This window comes from Lynx canadensis, chromosome B1 (genome assembly GCF_007474595.2).
Source record: "Lynx canadensis isolate LIC74 chromosome B1, mLynCan4.pri.v2, whole genome shotgun sequence".
Classification (NCBI taxonomy): domain Eukaryota; kingdom Metazoa; phylum Chordata; class Mammalia; order Carnivora; family Felidae; genus Lynx; species Lynx canadensis.
In genome coordinates this window covers 136,267,629-136,291,961 of record NC_044306.2, presented here as the reverse complement: position 1 = coordinate 136,291,961, position 24,333 = coordinate 136,267,629, and the positions used below count along the sequence as shown (strand labels likewise).

Genomic DNA, 24,333 nt, shown 5'->3' with positions numbered 1-24,333 from the left:
AATTCATGAAACTTTCCCAAAATTAAAGGATATGAATTCCCAGGCTGCAAAGTCCAATGAGTACTCAGCATAATGTATAAGAATATCTGCTCCAAGGCATGTCATGACATTTTAGAATAGGAGGGCCAAAGAAAGGATCCTAAATGAGCTTTTATATATATATATATATATATATATATGTATGTATATATATATGTGTGTATATATATATATATGTGTGTGTGTACATATATATACACATATATATACATACATACACACACACACACACACACACACACACACACATATATGTAAAAGCAGGTCACAGAAAGAATCAAAAATCCAGTTAGCTTCAGATTTCTCAATAGCAGCGTAGGAGTCTAGAATATGAAGGAGAAATTATTTTTAAATTCTGAACATAAAATGATTTCCAACCTAGAATCTGATACCCACTGAAAGGGGGACACGATAAATGTAATGCAAGCTGCAAGATTTTGCAAAATGACCCTGAGAGTTCACCTCGGGCTGCCTGGAGAAAGATCCAGCTAAGACATCCCCTCCTATGTCCCCAAGGGAGTTGCTAGACCTAACTCAACTTCCCATGACACTGGTAGCTTCCGTTCTCTTGGAGGAGGGCCTATAACTTCCCCTGGGCCCCAAAGTCTCCTGGGGCTAATCAGCTAGCATCTGCAAACAACTGCTATACACATCTAACAGATATTCAAATCCAGTACTCAAACAGCCTAAATCATAAGCAGTTTGTGTATTTCTTCACTAATAAGATTGCATTTGTGCTTGTACTTTAGAAATCCAGGGCCACCAGGGATCTTCCAAGCACTTTTTTTTTTTTTAATGTTTGTTTATTTTGAGAGAGAGAGACAGAGCATGAGCAGAGGAGGGGCAGAGAGAGAGGGAGACACAGAATCCGAAGCAGGCTCCAGGCTCCGAGCTGTCAGCACAGAGCCTGACGCGGGGTGTGAGATCATGACCTGAACCGAAGTTGGATGCTCAACCAACTGAGCCACCCAGGCGCCCCTCCCACGCACTATTCTGTGACATAATGCAGGTGGTAGACTTGCTCCTTCTTTTCTCTTGCTGACCCCTGGTTTTATAAATTTCCCCTTTCAGCAATAAAGCTATGTGATGTGTTGTTCTAAGCCCTAGTAACCTGAAAGGTTGTCAGTCTAAAGACATCACCTTTCTCGGTAAAGACAAAGGAAAGCATCTTACACAGGAATAGTCAAAAAAATTTTTCACTCACGGGAACTCTAAAAAAACAAAACAAAACAAAAACAAACACATATACACACATAAAATCCCAAACCAAAGATAACTCCCCTGCACTTTTCTTAGGGAGCTGCTGGGAAAGATGCCTTTATTAAGGCAAATTTTTGTTAAGACAATTTTTTGTTAAAAATGAGAAAGTTGGGGCGCCTGGGTGGCGCAGTCGGTTAAGCGTCCGACTTCAGCCAGGTCACGATCTCGCGGTCCGGGAGTTCGAGCCCCGCGTCGGGCTCTGAGCTGATGGCTCAGAGCCTGGAGCCTGTTTCCGATTCTGTGTCTCCCTCTCTCTCTGCCTCTCCCCCGTTCATGCTCTGTCTCTCTCTGTCCCAAAAATAAATAAAAATGTTGGAAAAAAAAAAAATGAGAAAGTTACTTTGAGAAAAAAAAGATGCCAGGAGATTCAGGAAACAGAGGCTCCATCCCAAAGAAGTAGAAAGGCATCCCAGATGATGTGAGTGGAAACGTATGAAGGGCAGCTATGAGGCTGGCCTAGAGAGAAACTACCATGGGTTAAAGCAAGCCAGAAAGTTCTGGAAGAGCTATTTGCAAAAAAGACGAAACTGACAGATTACCTGATGCTTTCAATCATATTGAGGGGAGATGTAGAAAAACATTTAGAAATAGGGGATACATGTGTGATGAAAATTCAGAAAACTAGCAAAAAAAAAAAAAAAAGGCAATTATTAACTTAGATGGAGATGGGAGGGAAGTTTTTAAGAAAAGAAACCACAGCGTACCATACGGCTCATCTTAAAATAGTGTTTTCAGTCTATACAAGATAATATTGATGTAATCAAATTATGACAGAACAATATTGGAGGGGTGGGTTTAGGAAGCAGGTAGGTACAGGTAGTGGTAGTGAGCTTAAGAGAGTGAAAGCCTCATTTTCTTTTGTGAGAAATCAAGATGGTATCTAAATGTGAAAAAACAAGGGCTCATACTGTAAATGTACATTATTTAGAGACACAACAGGTAAATGTCAAAAAAAATTAAAAGAGCTGAAAAGTGATTGAGAAATGGAGTTGAACAAGGACAGTGGAAGGGAGATCCTGTTTTCAGTAAACCTTTTAACTATCTGACCCTTAAAACTATGTGTCTGGGGGGGCCTGCGTGGCTCAGTGGGTTAACCCTCCGACTTCATTTCGGATAGGTCATGATCTCACAGTTCATGAGATCGAGGCCTGTGTTAGGCTCCTCACTATCCACAAGGAGCCCACTTAGGATTCTCTTTCCCTCTCTCTCTGCTCCTCCCCCACTCGTGCTCTCTCTCCCTCTCTCTTCCAAAAATAAATAAACTTAAAAAAAACCAAAAACTATGTGCCTATATAATTTTAATAAAAATAAATTAAAAAATAAGATTAAAGGGGTGCCTGGGTGGCTCAGTTGGTTGAGCATTTGACTCTCGATTTCTAGGTCATGATCTCATAGTTTCATGGGTTAGAGGCTCATGTCGGGCTCTGCACTGACCACACAGAACCTGCTTGGGATTCTCTTTCTCTCCCTCTTTCTCTCTGTCCCTCCCCTGCTCGCACACTCTGTCTCTCTCAAAATAAATAAACTTAAAAAAAAAAAAGATTATATAACAGAAACATTACTGTTACTGTTGGAAAAATAGTAATTTGATGGGCTGAAAAGATAAATGATTGTTCAAGGGGACATTATAAACAGAATTTAAATTAATTTATCAGTCTAATATAATGCTTTAATAAGAAAGCTATCACTCAACCATTACAAAACCAAAATAACAAAATAAAATATTCTTGACAAACAAAAATCAAGATAAAAATCGGTCGCACATATTGCTAATTTAAAAAATGACTAATGGTAAATAACATCAAGAAAGTGTATTTTAATCATGAATAAAGGGATGTGACTCTCTGAAGTTTGAAATTACCTAATCATGAATAAGAATACTTATTCAGGCAGCATTCATAAAAAAGTTTACTGTATGTGTAGATCACAGGTTATAAAGGCCCAAAACAGTTTATAGTCTACTAGGAAGATAAAGACACACACACAACACTCGTGGTGTTGAGAAACCAAGAGTAGCTCCGAACAGAAAGTTTTTTCTTTGATTAAGGGAGTCAAAGACATTCCATCAGAGAAGTATGATTTAATCCAAACTTCAAGGATGTAGACATACTGGGATGGGGGATGATTCTCACTTCTGGGTGAAGCATCATAAGAAAAGGATAAAAGTAAGAACACAGATATGTTTGGGACTATAAGCAGCTCGGTTTGGCTGATATATAGAAAAGAAAACAAATAAAAAAGGCAGACTAAAAAAAAAAAAAAAATACATATGGCCAGATCCTGGGTTTCCCTTGAATGTCACCGTAGGAATTTGGGTTTTGTTCAGAAGGAAACAGTATTGTTGGGGGAACGGGGGTGGTAGGTCCAAGGACAATGGCCTTGAGTACAAATGCTCCACTTGGGATATGTTGAACCAATCAAAGCAGAGAGTGACTATGAGAATGGGAACAGGGACAGGGGATTAAATTCCACATGGGGTGGGGAAGGAAACTCACATGGATAAAACTGGGTCAATTTTCTGTTTAATTTTAATAGCACTTTTTTTTACCAAACTGCCCATTCAAATAGTTTTTGCTGGTTTCAGTAAAAATACCTGTGGATTTGTTTGATGCTCTCCTTCGAATTTCTGTCACCATCAGTCGTGAGACTTGGGTTGTGAACTGCAGAAGGTCAGAAAATTTTTCTGTCATCGTATTTGGCGGAGCATTTCCAAAAACCTGGGATGAAAAAAATAACAATTTTACTGAAGCATTGTAAACTTTTGTCTTTCATTCTGTGCATTTCTAAGTGGGGAATGACTTGAAAAATCAAGTCAAAAAAGTATTCTTACACAGCTACTTTGAATAATATGTTTAAAATACAGCTCTTTCAATAAATTACACATAGCCACATTTCTTAGTATATATTATGTAATCTACTGAATAATTAAATAAATGAAATCTTAAAAAGCCAAAAGTAGTTATCTATAAAATGTGAATCAATCTTACTGATAAACTTGAGAAAGCATAATGTTTCTCTGGGGAGATCTAAATTAAGAATTTAGAGAAAAATGGCAAGGTTCTTTGATGGGGTACCTAGCATATATCAGATGGTGAAAAGCAGGGATTTATCTACAGCTAAATCCTAAGCTGAATACAGAATTCACTAAACTCATGTTATATATAGCTCAGAATTTCTAAATTCTAACCACAACAATTCCCAAAAGAAGATGGTTAGGAAAAAGACTAGAATAAAGAAAATGAATAATAAGGTCATGATTTCACTTAATGAAATCATGAACTTTGGAGTAAATAATTCCTAAAGATAAACCAGTGTGGGTTCAGCAAAAAGAACAAGCAAATGAGACCTGGATCGACGATAATAGGAAAAGAAATGGTATTATAATGGCGATATAACTGGATGTATCCTGAAATATTGTTTTAAAAAATGTTCTTTATAGCTAAAAGAAAATCCTGTCTTCTAAAACTATTATAATAGCTCTCCATTATAATACTAATCACAGTATTTTTTATTCTTATCTGGTCAAATGTCACTACAAAGAGAGGGAACATATCTTATTCTACTTTGTATTTTACCTTGCCTTAATTTACAGGGATGTTCCCTAAATATGTATGTTCATTATGCTGTCCCCCCACCTCCACACACAACAAATTCCAGAGAACATTTAAGTAGCATTGAAGGACACACAAACTATAACATAAGAACATAAACTAAAAGTAAGAAAGAGGGGCGCCTGGGTGGCCCAGCCGGTTAAGCATCCGACTTCGGCCAGGTCATGATCTCATGGTTCAGGAGTTCAAGCCCTACACTGGGCTCTGTGTGGACAGCTCAGAGCCTGGAGTCTGCTTCAGATTCTGTGTCTCCCTCTCAGTCTCTCCCTCTCCCCCTCCTCTATCTCAAAAATAAATAAAACACTTAAAAAATTAAAAAATGAAAGAAAGAAAACAAGAAAATAAAGCCAAGCCTAGGAAATGGATGAGAAAAGAGAGACTAAAAATCTAGGACCAAAAGACCTCTATACTTGCCATGTTTTGGTCATAAATTTTGGTTCAAATATACAAAAAAGAAAATCTACTCAATAACATAGTTCACAATGCTCTTAGGTAAGAAAAACGTATATTTAACAAAGTATCTCTATTTTCATACTCCAGTGTAAAAATTTCCTTCAAAGGATCCTTAAAAAAAAAGATATAATTCATAACGTAATATTCCTATAACAGAAATATGTTTTCTACATTCTTACAACAGATACTATCCTTATAACCTCTCTCAAACTGAGCTGAACAAACCAATTTTACAAGACATACTTTTGTTCAGATATCTAAAGGCTGTTCATTAACTTGACACCAGAGTAATTTTACATTATCTCAAAGAACAAATAAACTATACTTTTCAAGACCTCAATACATTGTTTTTTCTGCCGAGATATTGATAAACGTAGTGTGTTTACAGCTAAACTGTGTCACCTGTTAGTAAGACCCATATTCTTTCACAAACAAACTGGAGCCAGATTAGAAATTGAGAAGCCAAGGGGCACCTGGGCGGCTCAGTCGGTTGAGCATCCGACTCTCGATTTTGGCTCAGGTCATAATCTCACAGTTTCTGGGATCAAGCCCCAAACCTGGCCCTGTGCTGTCAGCCCCCAGACTGGGGTTCTCTGGGAATTTTCTCTTTCCCTCTCACCCTGCCCTTTCCTACTCTCTCTTTGTCTCTTCTCCACTCTCTCTTTTTCTCCATCTCTTTCCCCCCTTTCTCTCTCTCAAATAAACTTCAAAAAAAAAAAAAAATTGAAAAGCCTAATGACACATGCTTTAAATTTAAATTTAAATAATGCAGAATAGCCATTCTACAGAGATGTATGTAACTGCTGTCTATAAAAATTATGTTTCTCAGGCAATTAGGCCTTTTGTCAAATTGACCTAAATTAGGCAAATATTTCTAAGACTCAGAATATAGAAATATATATTTTGTTCCTAAGAATTAAGAGCTATTTTATTCTGAAGAGTTATTAAGACAACTTCATAAAATAAATAGATCATTGCTTAGTATAAGGATATGGTTATTCAAGCAGTCTTCATGCTAGGTGAATAATACATTGTTAAAAATGCAACTTACTTTTCACACGAATCCTGATTATTTGCCGCTTTATTTCCCTAAGAAACTTTTTCAAAAGATAGGTCTTGCTTGAACTGACCACTCCAAAATCACTATTATGGAAAAAGAGTTAAGTCTTATCTGCTAATCTGAAGTGAACAACTATTGCTTCTTTGACATAGGCAATTTTTAGTCTAGTGATTCATTCTTTCATTTATTCACTCATAAATATTTATTACTCTCCTACATGTTTGGAGTCATGAGTACAAAGGTAAATAGAGAGTTGTGAATACAAAGGTAAATAAAGCAAAGAGGATTTCTGTGCCCATGGAGTTCACTTTTTAGTACAGGACACAAACATTAGGAATGAAAATTACACTGGTGATATGTTATAAAAGAAGTAAACAGGGTAATGGGAGGGGAATGACTGCCTGTTGTGGGGAAAGGCTGTCAGAGAAGGTCTCTCTCAGAAGAGGTTGACATGGTAGGGTGACACTGAATGATGAGACAAAGTCACAATTCAGACTGCCTGAGAGAGAGGGTTCGGGCAGCGAGAAGAGCTGTGGTAAGACCTCCAAGTGGATGCGAGACTTGGGTAGGTGAGGAATTGAGAGGCTGATGAGGCTGGAATGTTTTTTATGAGATGGAAAATGTGCAACATAAGGCTGCAAAGAAGAGAGCAGTTTTTCTGTGATTAACTTCAACAATTAAATCTAAAAATATTAGGTATGTATTTAACCACCTTCCACAAATAATGGTATTTCCTGAAAATACACAATGCTTCAGTCATGTACTAAAATGCGTGCTACAGAGGATAGAATATGGAGCTGGGAGCCAGAGGAGGCCTGGGGTCTTCTCACGCACAGAAACTACAGGTCCAATTCTTCTGGTTCTCCATTTCCCCATCAGCTAAGGAAGAGAACTAAGCAAGAGACTGACAGGTAAGACATTCAACTCAGAAGAAATGAATTCTACAACATACACGTGAGATTCATAACTCAGAATAAAAGAAACAAACAGCAGTGAGGAATGAACATGCCGTCTAGTAAATTCGATAAAATAATAGTTACCATGAAATGAGCATTTATAATGTGCGTAGCACTAGTCAAATACTTGACATGTAATGCCATTTAATCTCATAAAATCCTATACAGTGTCCTCGTTGTATGGATAAGGAAACTACTAAAGCTTAGAGAAGTTAAACAACCTAACCCAGGAGGTAGTGGAGACAGAATTTAAAATTAGGTCTGATTCCAAGCCATGTTCTTAATCGCTCAGTACTATGTTGTCTCAATTAAACTCCCCATGAACCCTATCACTGTCACTTTATACAGTTTCACGTTAGGAGAGGAACAGCATGCATAGACTCCTTTTCAGAAGAGTCATTTTGAATATCCACCTTGATTACGGAAAGTTTCCTGGCATTTCCTCACCTAAATATTTCTGACATACTCAGGGAGAACAAATTAATAGTGTTATTTAATGGCATGCACAAAACAGGAACACAATATATATTTGTTGCTGAGTGAAGTTACTCAAAAATGTATTAAATACGATTAATAAAAGAGAGGTTGGAACTTTTATAATGTTTTCTAAAATGGTGTTTTCTTTCCTAAACATATGTAATATCTAAAATTAAGTTACAGAGTAATGACCATCAGTAGTCTTGGAATAATTTCCGGATTTTAAAAATTAATACTGAAGATAAAATTGTATTATTTCAAATTGTTAATGACTCCTCTCATTAATATAAATAAATAGGAAAACACATATATGCTCCTTATTTCTAAGAAGGACCAAAACTCAGGAGAAAAGAAATTGAGATGGCTCAGTCCCTTTGTCTCCTTTGGGATATGCCTGCCTCATGAGAACATGCACCCTTATCTGCTCTGCATGGGGCTTGTAACTGCCAAGTTTTGCCAACGAATGGGTAAGAAAATATAGCTATTTCAGATATGAATTTAGCAAATCCTTCGTGGCACAGACCTAAGCTACATTCTCCAATATCAACTGTATTGGTATTACAGTATAAGTACTAAGCTGTATATATGTAAACACAAAGCTGTAAAAATGTAAATAGTTCATCTGTCTGACTCCAGATCTCTCATTTGGTTCTAAACTTGAGTATTCTTCCTTTAAAGCCAATAATTCAAAAAGTAAAGGTCAGGGCAGCTGGGTGGCTCAGTTGATTAAGCGTCTGACTTTTGATTTCAGTTCTGGTCATGACCTTGCCGTTCGTGGGATAGAGCCACACATTGTGCTCTGCGCTGATAGCGTGGAGCCTGCTTGGGATTCTCAGTATCCCTCTCTCTGCCCCTCCCCACTCACATTCACACTCTCAAAAATAAAAAAATAAAAGTAAAGCAAGATAAAATAAAAAGTAAAGGTCAGTTGTAAGGGATAAAAAAAGAAAAACAACATTCATTTTAGGTGCTTTTCAAATATAAATAATTCAAAAACAAAGGAAGTTTCTAAAAGAAGACCTAGTTAATAAAATTATATTTTAAAAGACAAAATGAAGTGGGCCCCTGGGGTGGCTCAGGTGGTTGAGCATCCAACTTCATCTCAGGTCATGATCATGCAGTTCAAGAGTTCAAGGCGCACATCAGGCTTTCTCTGCTGTCAGCGCGGAGCCCACTTCGGATCCTCTGTCTCCTTCTCTCTCTGGCCCTCCCTTGCTCACTCTCTCAAAAATAAACAAACATTAAAAAAAAAATAATAAAATAAAACCCACAATGACTTCTGATAACATATGCCATGGTAATTAACAATGGCAGTTAATTTTTAGATGACTAAAATGTCATTCGTTTTTGAATAGTTTAAACCAAGTATTTTCTCAATAAGCTTTTGTTCTTATGACTAAAACAGTTAATCATTTTTAAGAATGCTGGATAAACGTTATTCAGTTATTCTCAGACTCCGCCAGAATCTTTCAGATGGAGAGAATCCGTGAGAGGGAGGACAGCAGCAGCCTCCTTGCAGGACTGTGATAAAGACCACAGGAGGCAGCTGACGACCTCAGCGTGAGCCCTGGCCCAGAAAAAGGACTCAACACATGTCATTTCTCAACGTGTGTCTCTTAAAGTCAAAAATCACATACTGAAATAACACTACTGACCACGTTTTAAAAATGATTCTGTAGATAGATGAATGCCCATGCGTAACAACAATATGGTTTATTTACAATTTAGCACGAATCAAGCAAAGTCTCAAAAATTGATAGTATGATTCATTTTTATTTATTTTTTTAATTTTTTCTATATATATATTTATTTATTTTTGAGAGACAGAGTGAGACAAAGTGAGAGTGGGGGAGGGGCAGAGAGAGAGAGGGAGACACACGATTGGAAACAGGCTCCAGGCTCTGAGCTGTCAGCCCAGAGCCTGATGCGGGGCTTGAACTCACAGACCGTGAGATCATGACCTGAGCTGAAGTCGGATGCCCAACCAACTGAGCCACCCAGGCGCCCCAGTATGATTCATTTTTAGCGATCATGGTAGGAATTCTAGAGCCCTACTGAGCTCTTTTATCAAACCTACTTCTTAGCAATAGAGAATGTTCGTGTATAAATGGTTGAACGTGAAATAAATATGGCTATATATTTCAAAACTTAATGGATGGGATGTCTTATCTAAAGACAATTGTAGTTTGTTAATAATAATCCAACAAATACTGTTTATATATTTTTTAACTTGGTCACAATGTTCCAGAAATAACTTCCAATCTTTTCATTAGTTAAAAGCTGACTGACCTTTATGATATTTAAATCACTCACTGTTTTAGAGACATAAGGCAATGCATATCTATGTGCTTTTACTCAGGCAATTAAAAATTTTTGACTTGACATAGGTCAATGGAACAGAATAGAACACTCAGAAATGGACCCACAACTATATGGCCAACTAATCTTTGACAAAGCAGGAAAGAATATCCAATGGAAAAAAAGAGGCTCTTCAACAAATCTGGGAAAACTGGATAGCAACATGCAGAAGAATGAAACTGGACCACTTTCTTACACAATACACAAAAATAAATACAAAATGGATGAAAGACCTAAATGTGAGACAAGAAACCATCAAAATCCTAGAGGAGAACACAGGCAACAACCTCACTGACCTCAGCCTTAGCAACTTTACTAGACACATTGCCAGAGGCAAGGGAAACAAAAGCAAACATGAACTATTGGGACCTCATCAAGATAAAAAGCTTCTGGACAGTAAAGGAAATAATCAACAACTATAAAAAACAGCTGTGGAATGGGAGAAGTTATCAGTAAATGGAATATCTGGTAAAGGGTTACTATCAAAATACAAAGGAACTTAGTAAACTCAACACCAAAAAAAAAAAAAAAAAAAAAAAATCTGTGAAGAAATGGGCAGAAGACACGAATAGACACTTTTCCAAAGAAGACATCCAGTTGGCTGACATGAAAAGATGCTCAACATCACTCATCATCAGGGAAATACAAATCAACACTATGATGAGATACCACCTCACACCTATCCGAATGGCTCAAATTAACAACACACAAAATAACAGATGTTGGCGAGGATGTGGAGAAAGGGAAACCCTCTTGCACTGCTGGTGGGACTGCAAACTGGTACAGCCATTCCGGAAAATGGTATGGAGGTTCATCAAAAATGTTAAAAATAGAACTACTCTATGATCCAGCAATTGCACTACTAGGTATTTACCCGAAGGACACAAAAATACAGATTCAAAGGGGTACATGTACCCCGGTGTTTACAGCAGCACTATCAATAATAGCCAAACTATGGAAAGAGCCCAAATGTCCATCGACTGATGAATGGATAAAGATGTGGTATGTATAATGGAATATTACTCAGCCATCAAAACAAATGAAATGTTGCCATTTGCAATGATGTGGATAGATGCAGAATGTATTATACTAAGCAAAATAAGTCAGAGAAAGACAAATATCATGATTTCACTCATATGTGGAATTTAAGACACAAAACAGATGAACATATGGGAAGGGGTAAAAAAAAAAAAAAAAAAGATTGAGAGAGAGAGAGCAGGAAACAAACCATAAGAGACTATTAACTATAAAGAACTGAGGGCTGATGAAGGGAAGTAGGTGAGGGATGGGCTAGATGCGGGATGGGCATTAAGTAGGGCACTTGTTGGAATGAGCACTGGGTGTTTGTTGTATGTAAGTGATGAACCACTGAATTCTACTCCTGAAACCAATATTGCACTATATGTTAACTAAAATTTAAATAAAAATTTGAAGAAATTTTAAATTAAAAATAAAAACTTAACTTGAAAGAAATGACAAACATAGGACACAAGAGAACTAAATCAAACAGTCTAAGCAATACAGCATCTCAAGTCTACTTTAAAAAAAAGACAAAACACAAATATTTATATGATTCTTCCAGTCTAAGCCTCATGTGGGCTGGCTGTAGAAGCCTAACTGATGAAATACATCGGATACATATGTAGAATATTACTTATTAATTTATGTTAATATCCGAGAATAACAACTGTCCTAACTATCCTCCACATTATCATCACTTTGTAAATGTGTGTAAGTCTGAGAGGAGGAAATAACCTCAAACTATTCAGTGGGCAATAGTACAGGACACTGAGGTAAAACAAAAATAAAAAGATTAAAAAAAAAGAAACAAACAACTTCCCAGAACTGATTCCAATAAAAATTAATGACTGTCACCTCACCAGGGCTTGAAAAAATGGCCCGTCCATAATCAGTTCTTTCCCTCGTTTTCAAAACAGCTATTTTAAACCTTTCCCCACTTCTCATGTTCCTATTCTACCATCTCCGCCCTGCATCATTCTCAGCCTCTTATTTCATAGATTAAAAAAATGAACATCCTCTAAATGTATTAATGTTTGCACCCTCTCTTCTATTCTACCCAACCTGATGGGTGACATGTGAACTGATCTCACTATGTTCCTCCTTGTACTCCTGCCCTTCTGCCTTACCAGCCCAGCAAAACCTTAATCCCAATAAACAATGTACCTGTCTGCCTCCTCTACTTTTACTTACACACCTGCTACTGAGTACCTGCAAGAGAAAAATCACACACCCACAAGGATAAGATCCAGTACAAATTTATCATCTCCAACTGTTACTGGACCCTCAATATCCTTCAATTCTTTTACTATCCCTTTCAACTATCTCTCTCATTTTCCTTCATTATTATTCCAAACCATCACACTTTCCTTAAGCCCAACTCAACTTACTCCAAGGCTCTTAACTGGCCACATCTTCTGTTGATGACTACAAGAAATCAAGGTCATCAAGCAAGATCTTATTCAACTTCCCACCTCCTTAACTACAATCATATTCACACCCAACAAGATGTGCTCTCCTCTAGGATGAAATAAGTATTTTTCTCTTGCTGAAGACTCACCTGTCCCCCCCCCCCCCGCCCCTATAATTTGACTCCATGCTCTCCTCCCTCAATCAATTTCATTCTTGGAATTTTCCTAATTTCCTCCTCTGCTGGTTTCTCCCCTTCTCTTTACGAACCTGGATTTCCTCCATCTTTACAAACAAAGCAAAACACTGGAAACATCCAGAAAAAACCCACCCTTTTGTAGCCAAGTTGACGTCCATCTATCTCTTTTGTTCTCTCTTTTTTCAAATTTCTATAAGTCCGGTATATTATTTACTGTCTCTTTTCATCTTCCATTCACTCCTCAACTCGCTGTTTTCTGGTTCCACCATTCTAGTAAATTACTACTCTCTCTTTTCTTATATTTACCTTTTGAACTCCATAATCACCCCCTCCTGATCCCTTTTGTGCTGACCAGCTCCTATTCTGTATTCTTTATGGGTTCCCCTCCTTTCATTAGACATTCGTACTCTCCATGATTCATCCTTAGCCTATTGCTCTTCTCACTTGGCATTATAAGCCATGAGCAATCTCTATCCCCTTCCAGGGTTTCAACTACCCCATCTGTGCCAGAGTCCAAAAAGCACATATCCAGCCAAATCCCCTACCTGAGCTTCTAATTGCCTACTGAATACATCCACGTGGGAAGCTTGCAAATAGTTCAGACTCAATGATCCAAACTGAATCTATCTTTTTAATCTTTCTTTCTCAACTGCTGGGAAAAACATTCACCCAGTTTCCCAAATTAGAAAGCTAGGAGAGAGCTTGCCTTGGTTCCTTCTACTCTGATTCTATTGCTTAAAATACTTCATTGGCTCTCCATGCCTCCAGGAAAAAGTATTAGCTCCTAATACAACATATAAACCCATCATGACAAGCCTCCTATCAATCTTGACAGTCTTATTTTGGCTCTTCCTCACATAAAATCAGTTTCTTCAACTCCTTATAGATGCTGGCACATATTAGAATGTTTGTTGCCTTTCATCTTAACTCATACTTTAGCCTCTTACGATAATTACTTTCTTTGTTAATTTAGCCCAGTTAATTCCAATTGCGCTAATGCTTATCTTTTAATGCCTCATGAATCACATCACATTCTTGAAGGAGACTTCCTTCCCCAGATCCCCACATACTTAAAGACAACTTTCTTTTCAGGGGTGCCCTTCAGTGCTAAAAGAGCTAAAGGTCACAGCAGCATTTGGCAGCGGAGAGTGGTGGGGCATCTAGAAGCCCTATGGAACCACCTGACCTTTTCAACCATGTACCTGTATACCTTCGATAAAAATTTAAAAATTATTTTAAATAACCCCACCAAGATTGCTCCATGTAATCAACTTGACAAAATACATTTAAAAATTAACTCTATTTAGAGTCTCTAGAGCCTACATCTATCCTCTTTCAAAATCTCTTACAGAAAACCTGCCAAACAACAAAGCAAACTGAGATGATTGTGTAAAGTATACAAAACACTTGGGCAATTAATTACACCATTTGGTGCAATAAACCATCAATTCAAAAAACAATGGAAATAACAAGTAGTAATTTACAACCTATCCCTCTTCCAACACTCAACCCAACCATTATAAGAACATTTTACAGAATGCTCTGTCTTCCTTTTATCTATTAGAACTAAACGGAGTTCACTCTGACCAGGCCTCAGATCAAGTCACATGGCTTGAAAGCAAATTGAAAGGAAGGTATGAAAACATCAAGCTTCTTAAAAACTCATTCTATTATTTTCTTCCTACCTGTAATTTATTAGAACCTTGAAATTTCTGCAGTGCCACCCAGTCCTGGAAGGACTGGGCTTGGCAACCTGGACCTACCCTGTTAAACACTGGCAGCATCATGTACAGCTTCTCCTCTTGTTCCTTCTGAGTCATGTGCCGGGGAGGGTGGCACAGCTCAGTGAAGAGTCGGCGGAGGTGCATCAGTCCTAAGGCATTGTCTTGGGGGCTGCACTCCTCCTGCCTCGGTCGCCCCATGATCCTCTTCACCATGTTCATCTTGGCTGGTGGGTGATAAACTCTTCTAATTCTGTGGGAAGAAGTTCATACACAAAGTGTCATCATCTTGACCAGGTCAAGAGCTTAGAAAAGGCCAGAAAAAACACAAAATTCTATTTGAAAGGTCTCTTCTACTTCTTTAAATAGAAAAGGTAGAGAGGCAAAGGTAATTTTGATAAGTCTCCCTGACAAATTAGGAATCATGGCACCCAATATTCCTACTGGCTTTGACACAATTTGTACAAAATGTAAAATATTAATTGAACAAGTATCAAATGTTTCCAATTAAACAGTCATTATGAAGCACAACAAATAAAGGGATCACATATCTCACTACTAATATGCTGTTTAATAGCTGAGCATATGTAAAAGAATGAAGACTAGAAAGTTCACCCTCACCTCAAACATCAAAACAACAATGAAACCCACCCCTCAAAACATGAAGCTTTTTATTTATTTTTAAGTTTATTTATTTATTTTTGAGGGGGGGGGCAATAGCCCAAGTAAGCTCTGCACTGTCAGCTCGGAGCCTGACGTGGGGCTCAAACCAACCAATCGTGAGATTATGACCTGAGCTGAAACCAAGAGCCGGATGCTTAATTGACTGAATCACCCAGGGACCCCTGAAACCTTCTACTTTTAATTATTTAATTTTTTTTTTTCTATATGAAGGATTACAGTTTGGGTACCTGTTTGAAGAGTCTACTTTGTTACAGTCTGAAAACATGTAGATTAAAACAAATGATATCCCAATATATTTTACAAATCATAAGACGACAGTAAATTTTTTCATATAACTGAAGACCACTTTTTCAAACCGTACTTTGAAACCCTTTGGCAGGTCATGTTAATTCATTTAGTGGATCGTAATAAGCATTAAAAAAATGAAACAGAAGAACACATATAGTATGGTTGATTATTATTCCGTGAAACTTATTTTAGGTAATTCATGCATACCAAATCACAACATAAAATGTATCCCTGGCTAGAGCTGCAGTTAAAAATAAATAAAACAACCACTGGGTTAGAATATGTAATAGAATCAATAACACTAAGCATTCAGGAAGAACTATCAGCCCTTTTCAACTACCATGAACTGCGCCAGCAATTAGCCAATTTCAGACACAAAAACAGGGCATCTTACAAAAGAAACCAGGAAAGTTGGGAGGACACTATGAATATACAGAACTTAGATAAAAAGCAATTTGCTTTCTAATCTGTAGAAAAGCAGGAATAGCCTGAAGATTAATTTTTAATTCTGCTTCATAACCACATAAGCCAGTAGACCATTTCTTAAGGAATGAAAAGATTACTGCAAGGCTAGAGCTTTACTTACTAAACTTCTGTCCACTGATTTTTAAAACTCTAAGAACTGGCATCTTAAACATGCTTGCCCTTGAGAATTTTGAGTGAATTCCATATTGGCCACGGGTACCTGGTTATGCACTCTAGCCGACTGCAACAGGAGGCATGGGGTGACTCATATTAGGTGAGGAGTAGACAGACACTGCCTAGAGAGCTCTGCCGAGGGCTCATCTGTGTTGAGGGGCTGCTGTGCGGAGAGCACTCAGTATATTCTGAGGGGTCCAATCGTGGGGCAGGGTGCTAAGACACACAGGCAAACGGCCAAGAGAACCTCTAAACCACAAAATGAAAAACAAAAGGTAGTTTAGTTCAAAGCTGTTTAACATATTTCACTCTTGGAAAATACATAAGTCCTCCAGTTATAAAGATTTCAACAAATATATTCAAATAGCCTATGTGGTATTTACAGTCCTGGAGAGTCCCAGAACAAAAATAAAATTTGAAGTAAATTATAAAACTTATGGTAATTAGCTAACATTTTAGATTATGCTTATCTCTGCTCTTTTTCCTTAGCCCATATCTAGAGTTCAATAATCTGGACAGTCCTGGCGAGGATTTAGGAGATTCACATTTCCCTAACACTTCAAAAAGTTTCTTTAAGCAAAAGATCCCAGCTTTCCAAGGGATCCATGTCATTTTTTAAAAAGTCACGTAGTACTCTAAATTAGAGCCTCCAAGCACTTTCAGACCTTCTCCTTTGCTCTTCATTCTAACTTAAGCAAGTGGATGGAAGAGAGGATTAACTCCACCTTTAAGCAAGGCCCTGAGACAAGAGCAACTTGCTCAAAATCTCACAGTAATAAGGTACTGGATGAGAATCCATGCCTCCCACCTCCCGTTCAGTACCCTTCCAGCTTAGTCATATTCACATGCCTATTTTAAATTATTCAATTCTTGGAAACTGACACTTTAGCATGTTTGTTTATCACCAAGCAGCAGTTAAAATGGGAAAGAAATCCTTGATTTTTCTTAAAAGTCTAAACTAACAAACTTTCATTAAAAAAAAAAAAAAAACCCACACTATCACATAATGACCAACATTAACTAGATGCAATAATGCTATTGTACTGTCTCTATTTAAGATTTATCTGATACAAAAGGATATATATCAATCAGCTAAGTAGGTTTACTGGTATTTCTCACTGAGATAATTGCAGTAATGGAAAAAATTCAGATTCCTCTTTTTTTCTCCAAACTTACCAAGAAACACTTAAGCATATTAGATTGCTGGTTCATTGCTTTATTTCCACTCCAATATTCATATTTAAAGTAGTATTCAGACCAAGAACTATCATGTTTACAATACTCCTCAGCAGTGAAAGACTAAAAAGAATAAGCACTTTTCAGTCAAACCTGTACAAACATACCCGTATGAAATAGGTAACTTCAGGTGAACCCCCTTGAATCCTGGGTTTCTCTCATCTGTAAAATCTTTCCTCACAGCCTTTTGGTTATGCATACTAAAAGAACTTCATTTCTATTACGTGCCAAGCACATTAGTTACACTCAACAATTCTTTTTCTTTCTTTATAGCTTAATCACGAAACATTTAATCCTTTTCATTTACATTTTTAGTTACTTCAGCAAGGAAGGAAAACAGTTTAAGCCGTTACAGTACTAGGTTTTAGAGATTTACACAATGATAAAACATTAACAAAATATTTATTCCTTTGTTAGATGCTCAATAAGAGGCTTCTAAAGTAATATAGAAGAGATGCAAAATATAATAATAATAATAATAATAATAATAATAATATACCACAGAATGATTATTCTGGAGGTAATGTTATTAGAGGTTTTCAAAATATTTATAAAGATTATTCTTTATAAGAACTGGTTTTCTAATACAAACCCTATTTTGTTTCACAAGGGAAAAGTGTTTGTACTGCCATCCTGCCAACAGGGGGTTATTTAAATAGCAATGAGATAATTACTGCAATGAGCCCAGACAGTATTTCATATTCTAATCTCCTATGTTAATGCTTGAAAATTCCAGATACTTTAACCTTCTCCCCACACCCCACCCCCACCAAAAGTCTTTAAGAAGTCTGCCATTATTTAAATTATAGAAGGGTATAAAACAAAGAAATAGCCTACATTTAAAAAAATATATTTGTCAAGTAACTAGCTGCCTCTGAGCAGCTCAGCTAAAAGCTTAAAATAGCTTTTCTAAATAGCCCCTTAATTCCACAAGAGAAAAAACAAATATCTCACATTGCTAAGAGAAATCAAAGAATTACTAGCAATTTCTCAGCTTTTTATTTTGTTCTTAAACTTTCTGTGGAAAAAAAACCTATTTTTTTTCTTCACTGTAAAGAGTACAAGCAAAACTTCTTACACTTTTGAAGAGTAAAGGACAAAACTTGGAGAGGTTCCCCATGAACTGGGTCTATAACCCAACAATCTAACATATATGTACACTGAAAAAGATCTATTAAGAAAAAAAAGAAAAAGAGAAAAAGACCTACAGATACAGTCCTAAATTAGAATTTAACTTTTCTGCCTGTTGAAGCATTTTTTGCCTTACAAGGACACTTGTTATCAGATTATAGCCTCATCTGTAAGATATTATAAGGTCAGCGACCTCACTTATATGGCAAAATATAATTACTTAAGACCTATTCCCAATATCCCTTCATCCTTCCCAGCCCATCTGTATACTCATCATCCATACACACACTGGACAACTTCTCAAAGCATCTTTTTGCTGTGCTTAATTTTCTCTCTTCATAGGCAAAAGCATATTCCAAAGTCAAAAGCAACTCCCATCCATTTAAGAACATTTCACATATGATTTCCAAGTACAAGCAACCATTTTTGACATCTCCCTGACACCATTCTTGAACCCCTACTTCTAACAGGCTGCACTGCTGTTTTGAGAACTCCAAAGGCAAATTTACTCTAATAGTTAAATGGCAGTTGGAGTATTTGATATGATGAATCCAGTGTAATTAAATTATATTATGGAATAAATAAATAAAATAAATTTTATAGGCTTACCTGAAATCCCCAGCACTCTCTGAAAGTGTATTTTCATGCAAATTGCATTCTGAATTTTGTAAAACACCCACAAAAGTAGATAGCACGATGCTTCTGTAGTTGAAGGTTGCCTAATACCAACACATTTTTGCATTCTACATACCTCCACTTAATTCTAGTACAAGCCATTCAGCTCTGTCATCATTTACCAATATCCCCAGTGGATGGCACAGTGCACTGACCTCAGCAGTGAGATGCATATTAGCAGGTCCCAAACCTTCAGGGCCATAACCCTAAACCTACCACCACTAGGAATTTCTCTACTTCTCAAATTTCAAATTGTGAAATCTCACTCTAAGATCCTAATATTCAAAACCTCTGCCTTTCTCACCCCCTAAACCTGTGGTCTTTACTGAAAATGATACACTGTCAGAAAGTCATTTACATAACAAAAGGAAGAGGAATGTCAGAGAAGGAATAAATAAAGGTAAAATAAAATTTTATTCTTTTTCTTAATTCAAGTATAATTAATATACAGTATTACATTGGTTTCAAGTATACAATATAGTGATTCAACAATTCCATACATTGCTCACCAAGATTAGTGTACTGTTGGGGTACCTACATGGCTCAGTCAGTTAAGCATCCAACTCTTGATTTTGGCTCAGATCATGATCTCATGGTTTGTGAGCTTGAGCCCCATATTGGGCTCTGCATTGACAGTGTGGAGCCTGCTGAGGATTCTCTCTCCCCGCCCCTCCCCTGCTTGTTCGCACATGTACTCTCTCTCTCTTTCTCACAAAATGAATAAACTTAAAACACACATTAAAAAAAAAAAAAAAAAGATTAGTTGTACTCTTGATCCCCATCACCTATTTAAAGTTTTTTTTAATGTTTATTTTTTGCGAGGGAGAGAGAGACAGACAGCAAACGGGGGAGGGGCAGAGAGAGGGTAACAATCCGAAGCAGGCTCAAGGCTCTGAGCTGTCAGCACAGACCCCAATGTGGGGCTGGAACTCACGAACCGCGAGATCATTACCTGAGCCAAAGTCAGATGCTCAACCAACTGAGCCACCCAGGCACCCCAATCCCCCTCACTTATTTAACCCATCACCCCTACCTCACCTCCAGTAACCATCAGTTTGTTCTCTATAGTTACCAGTTGGGTTTTTTTTTTCTTTTTTCTTTGTTTTGCTTCTTAAATTCCACATTATGAGTGAAATCATATGGTATTTATCTTTCTCTGACTTATTTCATTTAGCATTATATCCTCTAGCTTCAACCATGTTGTTGCAAATGGCAACGTTTCACTCTTTTTTAATGGTGGAGTAATATTCCATTGTATATATACACCACACCTCCTTTATCCATTCACTTATGGACAGACACCTGGGTTGCTTCCATATCCTGGCCATTGTAAATAATGCTGCAATAAACAAAGGGGTGCATATATCTTTTCAAATTAGTGTTTTCATTTTCTTTGGGTAAATACTTACTAGTGAAATTACTGGATCATATGGCATTTCCAGTTTTAAGTTGTTTGAGGACCCTTCATACTGTTTTCCTTAGGGGCTGCACCAGCTTGCATACAGTGTGCAAGGATTCCCTTTTCTCCACATCCTTGCCAGCACTTGTTATTTCTTGTGTTTTTTTTTTTTTCAACGTTTTTATTTATTTTTGGGACAGAGAGAGACAGAGCATGAACGGGGGAGGGGCAGAGAGAGGGAGACACAGAATCGGAAACAGGCTCCAGGCTCTGAGCCATCAGCCCAGAGCCTGACGCGGGGCTCGAATTCACGGACCGCGAGATCGTGACCTGGCTGAAGTCGGACGCTTAACCGACTGCGCCACCCAGGCGCCCCATATTTCTTGTGTTTTTGATTTTAGCCATCTGACAGGTATGAGGTGATATCTCATTGTGCTTTTGATTGCATTTCTCTGATGATTAGTGATGTTGAGCATCTTTTCATTTGTCTGCTGGCCATATGTATGTCTTTGTGGAAACATGTCTACTCATGTGTCCTGACCATTTTTAATTGTATTATTTGTTTTTTTGGTGTGGAGTTGTGTTAGTTCTTTATTATGTTTTGGGTTTGTTTGTTTTTTTAAGCTTATTTATTTTGACAGAGAGTGCAAGTGGGGGAGGGACAGAGAGAGGCAGGGAGAGAGAGTCCCACACAGGCTCCATACTGTCAGTGTGGCGTCTGCTGTGGGGCTCAAACTCACGAAGCATGACATCATGACCTGAGTGGAAACCAAGAGTTGGATGCTTAACTGACTGAGCCACCCAGGCGCCCCTATATATTTTGTATATTATTAACCCCTTACCAGATACAGAATTTGCAAATATCTTCTCCCATTCAGTTGGTTGTCTTTTTATTAAGTTGATTGTTTCTTTTGCTGTACAAAAACTTTTAATTTTGGTGTAATCTTTGATTATTCTTAATTGATCTAAGAATTGTTTTTAAAATAATAATAGTAATACTGTATTGTGAATTAATGAGATGAATGACAGCAATCTCATAAAGGGACAGGAGGGAGGAATTAGGAATAATGTAGTAAGATACCTGTATTATACCTTAATAATAGTGTTACTTGTAGGCAGATAAAGATTAGTAAAAAATTCATACTCTAAGGCAACCACTAACTTTTTTTAAAATAAAAGTAATTGATATGCCGAGAGAAGATAAAACGAAATCATGTTAAAACCAGTTAAAACTAGAAAAGGCAGAAAAGGATGGGGGAAACAAAGAACAAATGCAACAAAGAGGAAAATTAAAAATATGACAGATATTAATCCAACTAGATCAATAATCACTTTAGATCTGAATAGTCTAAATGCACCAATTAAAAGATAAGAGGCTATCACAGGGGATTAAAAAATACATCCCAACTACATGAAAGTCACCTTTTTGAAAAATTTTTTTTTAACGTTTACTTATTTTTGAGACAGACAGAGACAGAACGGGGGAGGGTCAGAGAGAGAGAGGGAGACACAGAATCTGAAACAGACTCCAGGCTCTGAGCAGTCAGCACAGAGCCCGACGCGGGTCTCAAACTCACGGACTGCGAGATCATGACCTGAGCCGAAGTCGGACGCCTAACCAACCGAGCCACCCAGGCGCCCCAAGAAAGTCACTTTAAATGTAAATAACAGTAAAGCCTTGGATTGCAAGTAAGTTGTTCTGTGAGCATCCCACAAGATGAGCCAACATTTCTAATAAATTTTAACTTGACAAATGAGCGATGTCTTGCAATACAAGTAGTCCAAGATGCCAAATGTCACATGATCACAACTGAGCCAATGGTTCTTCTCTCTTTCACTGTGGGATTGTGGGTGATATTCTCCCATGCTCAGATGCTTGGTATCAGGCCGTGGTGTCTGGCAGAAATCAGTGATTTTTCAGAACACTGGAAGGTGCCCACAACTGACACTGGTGTATTTTTTGTCACTTCAAAGCACCTATGGACACTCTTTTGCTTTTCCATACAAGAATAAGCTTAGGAATGCTTTGCTTCATTCTAGGTCAGGCTACCTGCAAGACACAGACCCTTCCCTCTGCTGCCTTATTGCCAGTTACACTAAATACAGTATATGACAAGAGTTTAATACTGTACTGTAGTCAACATCCGTTAGTGATAGTGAAAGTCATCTTACACAATGACCCTCCTTTCTGTTGTCTCCCTCACACCAGCCACCAAGATTTTCAAAGGTAAGTGCGGGTTGATTTTTTTATTTTTCCTTATATTTTGTATTATATTACAGTATTGTAATCATTTTTATATGAGTATTACAGGGTTGTGGAATGAATCATCTGAGTCTCCATTATTTTGTAAGGGGAAATTCACTTTGATATACAAGTGCTCTGGATTACAAGCATATTTCTGGAATGAATTGTGCTCGCAAACCAAGGTCTTACTGTAATCAGACAAGTTAAAAGTAAAGAGATGGAGAAAGATACACAATGCTAACTTCAGAAGAAAGCTGAAGTAGCTATATTAATTTTAGACAACAGTCTTTAGAACAAGGAAAAATATCAGAGATAAAGAGGGTCATGACAATACTGACAAAAGGGTCAATTCTCCAAGAAGGTAACAATCCTTAACATGTATGAGCCTAACCAAGAGTATCAACCAACGTAAGGCAAAAAACTGATAGAATCAGGGGTGCCTGGGTGGCTCAGTCAGTTGAGTGTCCGACTCTTGGTTTCAGCTCAGGTCATGATCTCATGGTTCATGGGTTTGAGCCCTACATTGGGCTCTGCACTGACAGCATGGAGCCTGCTTTGAATTCTCTGTCTCCCTCTCTCTCTGCCCCTCCCCTGCTCATGCACTCTGGCTCTCTATCTCAAAAATAAACAAACATTTAAAACTGATAGAATCAAAGGGAGAAAGAGTCTTCAACAGCTCTCCTACAATAATTGACAGATCAGGGATCAGGTGTGCAGGAAATCAATAAAGACAGTTTACTGAACAGTACTATCAATCAATTGGATCCACAGTTGATATTTATAGAACACTCTATCCAACAAGAGAATACACATTCTTCTCAAACTCACATGGGACATACTTCAAGATAAATCACACATTGTGCCATAAATACACTTTAAAAATTTTAGAACAAAGTATGTTCTAAAATTACAATGGAATTAAACAGAAAATCAGTAACATAAGACAGCTAGAAAGGCCAAATATTTAAAATTAAATAATACCCCCTTATTTTATTTTAGAGAGAGAGCAAATGCAAGGAGGCGACAGCAAAGGAAGAAAGAGAATCTCAAGCAGGCTTGAAGCTCGGCACAGAGCCAAACACAGGGCTTGATCCTAGGACACTGGGATCATGACCTGAGCTGAAATCAAGAGTTGGACGCTCAGCCAACTGAGCCACCCAGGCGCCCCAAATAACACCCCTTTAAATAACACATGGAAGAAGTATCAAGAAAAATTTACAAACATTTTGAACAAAATGAAAATACAACTTGTCAAAATGTATAAAATACAGTGAAAGATGTTTTTCGAGGGACATTTGTAGCACTCAATACATAGATTACAAAAGAAAAAAGAGCTAAAATTCTACCTTAGGAAAGGAGAAAAAGAAGAACAATTTAAACTTCAAGAAATGGAAGGAAATAACAAATTAGGGCAAAAATCAATGAAACTAAAAACAGAAAAACAATATAAGGATAAAAAAGCTGTTTCTTTGAAA

At 37.4% G+C, this 24,333-nt stretch overlaps 1 protein-coding gene across 8 annotated transcripts in view; it reads right to left on the bottom strand.

Moving 5' to 3' along the window:
* The window catches only part of WDFY3 (WD repeat and FYVE domain containing 3), a 244,267-nt gene that overhangs the window by 169,820 nt on the left and 50,114 nt on the right, over nucleotides 1-24,333 (bottom strand). For 7 of the 8 annotated variants that reach the window (XM_030313522.1, XM_030313515.2, XM_030313516.2 and 4 more), the window contains exons 2-3: nucleotides 14,604-14,814; nucleotides 3,893-4,016 (exon numbers count right to left, since the gene is read on the bottom strand). In XM_030313522.1, the coding sequence (XP_030169382.1) occupies nucleotides 3,893-4,016; nucleotides 14,604-14,814 (335 nt within the window). Of the gene's footprint in view, nucleotides 1-3,892; nucleotides 4,017-14,603; nucleotides 14,815-16,218; nucleotides 16,422-24,333 lie in introns of all 8 variants that reach the window. The other variant, XM_030313521.2, reaches the window with a different exon arrangement.